General features: G+C 25.6%; 1 protein-coding gene across 1 annotated transcript; it reads left to right on the forward strand.

Moving 5' to 3' along the window:
• Positions 1-8,238: 8,238 nt before the first annotated feature.
• On the forward strand, positions 8,239-9,273 carry LOC105775118 (sulfite exporter TauE/SafE family protein 5). The gene has a single exon (XM_012597649.2). It carries the CDS (start codon positions 8,239-8,241, stop codon positions 9,271-9,273), a length of 1,035 nt encoding a protein of 344 aa, XP_012453103.1.

The following is a 9,273-nucleotide window of genomic DNA, read 5'->3' on the forward strand; positions in this document are numbered from 1 at the left end:
TTTTAAATTGTCATTAACCTTCAAATCATTTTAGTGTTATTATCATTTATTTAATCTAATCATTAACTTCAAATATTAAATATCACTTCAGATATAATATAAAATTTATTAAAAATAAATTCATCAAATTTTAACATTGATTAAAATGGGGTTAGACACTTCTATTGGATTCTATGATCATAGCAGCCTGTCTAAAGAGGTAATCAATTTACTCCAATGATGACGGGAGGCTCACTTGTATATAATTAAGGCTTTTTTATAAAATTAACTCAAAAAATTTAATTAATTACATAAATGACCCATGTTTTTTATTAAACACGTAAATGACCTAAAATCTACAGTGAAAGTTGGTGGAGCCAAAGAGTTTGGTGCCACCAACATGCCACGTTAGCAATCGGAATAAAAAAAATCAATTTTTTGGTGGAGCCATGTAGAATGGCGTAACCTGTATAAATATTAGGAAAATACTATAATTTTTGAAAAATGGGGGACTTTAAAAAAGTTTCCACTTTCTAATGGAGTCAAATAAGTTGGCGCCACGAGTTTCCAATGTAATTTTTTTTAAGTTTTCTAAAATTTTAAATATATTAAAAATATGTTAAGTATAATTAATTTTAAAATTTTAATATATTTAAAATTTTAATATACTTAATATATATTTTAATAGGTAAAGACAAAAAATGTTTTCTTAATATATTTAAATTTTTAAAATATATTAAATATATTAAAATTTTAAAATTGGTTATACATAACATTTTTTAATATATTTAAAATTTTAATATATTTAAATTTTTAAATTTTAAATATATTATAAAATATTAAGTATAAGCAATTTTAAATTTTAATATATTCAATATATTTTTAAAAATATATTTTAAAATTTTAATATATTTAATATATTTTTAATAGGTAAAGAGAAAAGTATTTTAATATATTTAAAATTTTAAAAATTTAAATATATTAAAATTTTAAATATGTTAAAGAAAATGTTGAGTATAACCAATTTTAAATTTTAATATACTTAATATATTAAAATATATTAAAATTTTAAACATATTAAAAAATTTTAAGTATAACCAATTTTAAAATTTTAATATATTTTTTAATAGGTAAAGACAAAAAAAAATTCTTAATATATTTAAAATTTTAAAAGGAAAAAGGGGCGGGCAACACTTAAGAAATGGGTGACGCCAATTTATTTGGCTCCACCAAAAAAGGAAATTTTTTTTTAAAGTTTCTATTTTTTAGAACTTACAATATTTCCCTAGTATTTATACAGGTGACATTTTATATGATTCCACTAAAAATTTGATTTTTTTTATCCTAGTTGCTGATGTGGCATGTTGGTGGCATCAACCTCTTTGGTTCCACCAACTTTCACCATAGGTTTTAGGTTATTTAAGTGTTAATTAGAAAATAGGTAATTTTTATAATTAATTAATTTTTTTGGATTAATTTTATAAAAAAGCCTATAATTAGACACTTTATTCCATCATATATAAAAAAATTACACACATGGTACTCTACGAGACAAATCTAAAATAGCAATTTTATGATTAATTTTGACAAGAAAATCCAACTCATATACTACTAATGTTTTAATATGATAATTGTCACTCACTACTAACATGTCTTATAACCTATTACGTCAAGTCACATAACCAATTTAACAAGACATTCACTTTGAATGATAAATCCATCAATTAAATGAGGACATGTGGCATATAAATGTTCCCCTTCACACTCCTCGGAGTGAGGGATTCTTTCTTCTACCTCTCTTTTCTAGCCAAGTTTCATTGAAGTTTCTCACAATCTTTCCTCTCTCAACTCAATCAATTACGACTCTCGACTCACCGAATAAACTATCTTTGATCACCTCATCGCATTTTTTATCAACAACTATCAAATCATTTTTAGTTTCTAAATCATGAATTTCCAAGGTTTATTAGTAAAATAAAGTTTACATCCCCCCCTCCCGGGGGAAAATTAAAGCTAGTGAAAAAGGCTACATGAATCAATTCATCATGAACCTGAAATTGTTCTAATGTTCTTGCCTTCTGATATAAACTATGAACAAAAACAGCTGTCCGCCTACTTTTTTGGAAAACGCTTATAAATAATGAAGAGCAGTCATCATATAAGCATTAGCCATCTTATCTCGCCCTATCCTCTAACCTCATCAACGAATTTCAAATGTAGGGAAAATGCTACCCAATAATTAATCGACTAGACATTCGCTATACTACTGCCGACTATTTAAAAGGCAGCCATAAAAGTGGAGATAAAAATGATTCTATGTTTCCAACCACTAGAGAATTATCAACCAGGTGGAGTCGGGTCGTATTTGTGTTCTTTTTATATAATTTTGATTGTTTTTATTGTTTGAGAATGATTTTGTTCGAAACATAAATAGTATTTAGATAAATACTTTTCAATAATTTTAGGATTTAAACTCAATCTAAATATCTAAACAATATATTCATTGTCATTTCTTCCAACCACCTAAATACGTAATTATTGTTGAAATTCAGCTTAATTTAAAAGATAGATTTTAAATTCTATTCAAATCTACTCATATTTGTATTTAAATAAGTTTATTTTTTAAATTTTAATAGAAATAACATTTGCTTTGCGTTTAATGTTACTAATTTTAGATCATTTTTTCTTTTATTAGTAAAACGTTTAAAAATAAATTTATCTTTTAATATTTATGTATATTAAATTTTGGTTTAATATAATATTTGGTACCTAAAATTGACATGTTTTTTAATTTGGTATTTAAACTTTTTTTACCCAATTTGGTACCTAAGCTTTTTTGGGTCTAGTTTGGTAATCGAACTTGGCACCTAAACTTGTTAAATGATATACAACTATACAAGTTACCCCAAAAACTGTGTTAAAAATTCATGTTATGGTACAAAAATATCGTCGATATTAGAAGAAATTCATGTTAACAAGTTATGCGTTGAGCTATACTTAACGACTTAATACTTAATAAGAAAACAAGATTTCTAAAACCCAAAATAAAATAAATTCATTATTTTAAATTAATAAAATGAAATAAATAAATTGAACTAAAAGTAATTGAACATTTAAAACGCAAAAAAGATATACCATGTCATTTGCTACATATCAATTGTACATTGATTATTTTGGTACCTCATAAAAATTGACATTGTTAGTTTATTGGAGTAGTTTGTATAACATTTAATAAGTTCAGTACCAAATTGGACAAAAAATTAAGTATCAAATTAAAAAAAGTGTCAAGTTTTAACACAAGCTACCAAAGACAATAATGACTAAACTAAGATTTTAAATTATAAAATAAGAAAATTAAATTTTAACATTAAAATATAATGATTAAATATCAAATTTTGTCAAAATACTGCACTAACACATTTTAACCTATATATATGTGCGTGTAAAACATGTCCATCCCCCATAAGCTTTTTCTTCAAATTTCGTTTCTTTTCAAGACCTAATTTCAAACATTTAATGATAATGAATCAATCTAAGACATAGATATCATATCATTAAGAGTTGTATTTTTTATTTTATTTTCATAATTAAAAATCATGTGATGGTTTGATATTGTTATACCTTCAAATTTAGGGTGGGTTTGGAGGGGCGGTGTGTTTATTTACGGTTAGTGTAAAAAAAACGGTGGCGGTGAGATTAGATATTGTAACGATACTTTAGCGTGAGACAAAAAGTAAGCTAAATACACCACATCGCACCCAATCGCCTATCCAAACCCACCCTTACTATATTCTTTTTTCTATTAAATCATTCATTATTTCAACTTTGTGTGAACCTTAGTGGGAGAAAGGGATATACATCCTTTATTAATTGAAACAACAACAGACCAAAAGCCTGTATCTGGTTGTCACCGCAACTGGTTTTTTTGTTCTTTTTTTTTAGTTTCATTTTAAAGTATGTTGAAGTTTTCTGCCATTACGGTGAATTAGACATGTGTTCACACTTGTAATTTGTAAGGGAAACTTCCTGTGGTTTTCCCTTCTTCACAGTGTAACCTGCTTCGAAGTTACCCTTTTCAGGACACAGTACGATAATATATACAAAATCAGATTAATCAACCACCCCATTTTTGTTTCACTCAAATACATTGTTTTTTTGGAATAAAGCAATATTTTATTCTTAATTTATTCCTAATTCTTTTCCATTCATATTAGTTTTAAATTTTGATAGCTTGTCTAAAGTTGGTTCTTAAACTTAAATTTTGTTAGGCTGTAATGACATAATACTTTCATATTATGTGATCTATCACCTGAAATTTTTAAATGATATTTTATAATTTTTAATATTTTTATATGTTTAGATTTTATTAATATTTTAATTTTTAGGAGATGAAGTGACATGTCATCAAACCTTAACAAAATTCAAATTCAAGACATATATATATAAAACCTACCAAGTTTTAGGATTAGTGTGCATAAAAAATTCAGGGACCAAGTTAGAAAAAGTTGTTAATTTTAGGGACTAACTGTTGTCTTATACCTTGTTTCTTAAAAAGTTTACAGGTAAAAATACAAATAATACATATCTAAAAACTATAATTAAGAATTGAAAATTAAAATATATCCAAGCTTAGATCATAATAAACATTCAAATAAATTGAGATAATAAAGTTTCGGATCTCATTGTTTCAGTTGTTACATATTCAAATCGAATGCAATTTTTAATAAGTAATTATATTCAGTTGTTATATCTTTAACCGTAGATTGGAGTAATTTCCTTACATTAACTCGGTAAAAATATTATGGAGGTCCTTGTATTAGAAATTAACTTACATTTTATTTTATTTATTTAAAAATAGTTAAATTAATCCTTATATATTAGATCAAAAAGTAAATTAAGTTTTTATGTTAAAAATTTCATTGTAAAATTGTTGATACTAACTAATAACTTAACAGTTACCACATATACCTCATGTTGAGATATAAAACCAATTTCTAACCGTTAAAATGGATGAATTTTTAATAAAATAACGAATTTATTTTTAATTTAATAAACATATCCTAATTTGTTTTTTGTTTTAAATTTCGTCCGTTCATTTCTTTTCAACACCCAATTTCAAACATTGAATAATGAATTGACACCAAATAGATAAGAGTTAAATCATTTTATTGTTTTATGATTTTTTTCATGAGATAAAATCCATATAATCTTACTCTTTCTACTATTAAATGAACTGATTTATTTTTGTATTATTAAAATTAAATTAAATTAAATTGAAATAAATTTAACATTTACGGTTTAAAAATACAATTTATTGTTTAATAAAATTAATATTTTTAAAGTTTTATGATTCTATAAATAAAATCTTTTATTTGGAATTGAACTGCAATTGAAAAAATTATTTTCAAGACATTTTTATATAATAAATGCTAACTCTATTATAACTGAAACTTATTTAATTTTTTAATAGTATAAAGACTAAACTAATCTATTTAATAATAGACGGACTAATTTAATTTAATCCCTATAATACATTAACCTTCCAAATACTTTACCCTTGAGAATATACCTTCAAACCTCGTATTCCCTTTTTCTATTACATCATTTGATGTTAGTTATTATTTTTAAATTTGTGTAACCCCGTCTTCAAGACTAAATTGAAAAAAATGTCCAATTTTAAAATTAATGTGGATTCAAAAAATTAAGGATCAAATTAAAAAATGCCTATTTGTATAATTATTGCAAAAAATTTTAAGTACAATATGCCTAAATAACTACAACTTAATTAAATCAATGCGAAGTATATAATCAAATTGAAAATTGAAATATATCTATATTTAAACTAAAATAAATTTGAATAAAACTGAGACTTAAACTCAAAATAATTTTGGAACCTTAAAATTTCCAGAATCTCGTTTTATCATTTCAACTAAAGCTTTGTTATACATATTAGGGGTTAGATTACATTTTGTGTAAATTTGGTAAAAGTATTGTGGAGTTCTTTATATTAAGGGTTAGATTGCATTTTGTCCCATTTACTCAAGAGTGAATAAATTAGTTTTTGTACCTTAGATTCGGTCCTTCTGTCAAAAACTTCATCCATTTTTTCTATTAAAAAGTAGTCCATATTGTTAGCATGATGTGCACTTGATGTGCCGCACATCACGTGTAACTATTTGGTTATTCTGTCAATCACACTAGTTTCTAGTAGTAGAAATGGATGAAACTTTTAATAGAAATGACCAATTTACTCTTTCATCTAACATACAGGGACTAATTTGCACATTTTTTAGTAAAGGGAGCAAAGATTAATCTAATTTTTACTACAAGGGACCTTTATGGTACTTTTATTGTTTAGATTTTTAAACATTCAATAAGTCACTTTTAATCACTGTGTTTAGGAATGGAGCTAGGGGGTTGGCAGCGCACCACCCCCTAAAATAGAAAATTTTTTATTTAGGTCCATTTATAATTTATAAAATTTTAAATTAATAATGGTAAAATTATACTTTAACTTTCTAAAAATGATAAAAATTTGATTTAATCCTTTAAAAATTATAAAAAAAAATGTAGGCCATTAAAACTGTGAAATTACAATTTTACTATCATAAAAATATATAATTTAATTCCAATTTCTCAAAAAAAAATTCTAATCTTTAAAAATATCACAAATACACATTAAGATGAAAGATCTAATCTTTACTTCATGAGTAAGATATGATGATTGAACATTTTAAAAATGATTATAAATATTTTAATCACCCATATGTTTAATCATATTCAATAATTTTTCGTGTATTATTAATAATAATTCTTTTAATATTTACTTGTACAATGGGTGCATCATTTTAGACACAATCTCCTTGATCCAAAGTGGGGCTTTGTTTTTAACATGGTTAATTTTGGATTAAAATATATGGATAGTTAGATGTATTAAAATGGTACATCTTTATAAGATAATGGTAGAGTTTTTATTTTAATTTCTCTCATTTAATTTTTATATTTAATTTTATATAATTTAACCATTTATTTTTACAATCGTGTTAGTTAATTTAAATAGTTAACATCTTTAATTATTTTAATTGAAATAATTAAGAGCGTCAACTATTTAGACTAATAAATGATATTATAAAAGTAGATATTAAATTATATATAGATACTAAATCCTAAATTTAAACATAGTGGGTAGACTATATCTATAGTCTCACTTAATAATCTATATGTAACACAATCATTTGTTATTTAATAAAAAATTTAAAATATGTCGTAAGTCATTGTACTCTTCACATATTTGGAATTTAGTCATTGTACATTTATTTTTAAGAATTTAGTCCCTCTACTTTTAAGATTTCAAAATCCAGTCCAGTTGTTAATATTGTTATATTTATTGGTGTGACATTTTGAAATAAAATAAATACTCACTACGTCAAAATATAACTAAAAAATGATGTTATACTGAACCTAAATTTAACAAAATAATTTTAACAGTGTTAACAATTGCACTTAAATTTTGAATACGAAAAGTAGAGAGACTAAATTCTTAAAAATAAGAGTACATGGACTAAATTTCAAATTAATGAAGCATATTTTAACCTAAAACTATTTTTTTAAATGATTAAAATTTTTATTTGTAAAAAGATTTCAATCATTATAATTTTTAGATAAACTATACCGTTAGTTACTAAATTATTGATAAGTTTTTGTTTTGGTCACTTAATTAAAAAGTTATAATTTGATCACTAAACTATTCGAAAATCTTCATTTAAGTCATTGAGTTATTAAAAACTTAAAAACAAGTTATATGGTTTTTTCTATTCTCAATGTCTACGCCAATCAAAAGCTCTATTTCCTTTGTTCTTTTACAACTCAATTTTTTTCATGAAACAACTTTGAACGTCCAAATTTGTGAACCGAAATTCTAACAATTTTTTCCTCTAATCTCCGACACTGACTGTTAGATCAACTTGGATCTAAGGTATACTTTTCTACTTGCCGATTGGTACTGATCTACCGTACTAATCATTGAATTGTCGTTTGGAACTCACTGGTACAACTTTGAAAAAAAAAGTTAATAGCCAATAACTTAAATAAAAACTTTTAAATAGTTCGATGGCTTAAATGAAAATTTTCAAATAATCTAGTAATTAAATTATAAAATTTTTTAATTAAATAACTAAAATAAAAATTTATCCGTAATTTAACTACTAATAGTGTAGTTTTTTTTTTGGTTGGAATGCATAATAAAGGAAAAATATACTAATGTCGGATAGTGACACTAAAACCTGCAACGTGGTATATAAGAACAATTTCGTAAGGGTTTTTTCTTCAAGACAAATTTCTCTTCACGAGACCCCCAAAATGAATATTCAGAATCTGCTTAGATATGTTTCTCTTGCCCTTCCCATTTTCATCTTCTTCTTCATCACCCCCACCACCCAATACCACGCCCACCAACATCACCAACAACCCATTTTCAATGATCTCACAATCCACACCTTCATCAACAAAACTCTCCAATGGAAAACTCGCCTTGTCAAATTCCAAGGCCGCCAACTCAAACTATCAACCCCTACAATACTAGCAGCAATATGTTGTTTCATAGCTTCCTCTATATCAAGTGCCGGTGGCATTGGTGGTGGAGGTTTGTTTATTCCCATTCTCACAATCGTTGCTGGTTTAGACCTTAAAGTTGCTTCATCTTTCTCAGCTTTTATGGTCACCGGTGGGTCAATTGCAAATATTATGTACAATTTGCGTACCAAAACTGACAAATCAGGACGTATGAAAAAGGGTTTGGTTGATTATGACATAGCACTTTTGTCAGAGCCTTGTATGTTATTAGGTGTAAGTGTTGGGGCTGTTTGTAACCATGTCTTCCCTGAATGGTTAATCACTATCTTGTTTGCTGTTTTCCTTGTTTGGTCTACTTTTAAGACTTGTAGTAATGGTGTTGGGTATTGGAAAACAGAAACAGCTAAACATAATGAAAGTAGAAATGGGTGTGAAAAAGTGGGAAATGGGGTGACTAAAAATGGAGAGAGTGAGAACTTAAGAGAACCATTGATGGGTGTAGAAGGGAACGAAATATCAGGGTTTCCATGGAAGAAACTACTCAGTCAGTCACTAAATTTTTGGAATGCTTCATTTTGGCCACTATTTTTTTTTTTTTGTAATTTTGACATTCAATTTTTAAAACACTTTCATTTTAATCACCTAACCATTGAATCATTAACGATGATTAACTGTACATGTCAACATCATGTTTACATTTTCATTTTGATCACCCAACTTTGA

This window comes from Gossypium raimondii, chromosome 10 (genome assembly GCF_025698545.1).
Source record: "Gossypium raimondii isolate GPD5lz chromosome 10, ASM2569854v1, whole genome shotgun sequence".
NCBI classification, from domain to species: domain Eukaryota; kingdom Viridiplantae; phylum Streptophyta; class Magnoliopsida; order Malvales; family Malvaceae; genus Gossypium; species Gossypium raimondii.

Bases quoted from the DNA above. Each gene is read 5' to 3' on its own strand.
- LOC105775118 (XM_012597649.2), top strand. From the start codon at position 8,239: ATGTCGGATAGTGACACTAAAACCTGCAACGTGGTATATAAGAACAAT.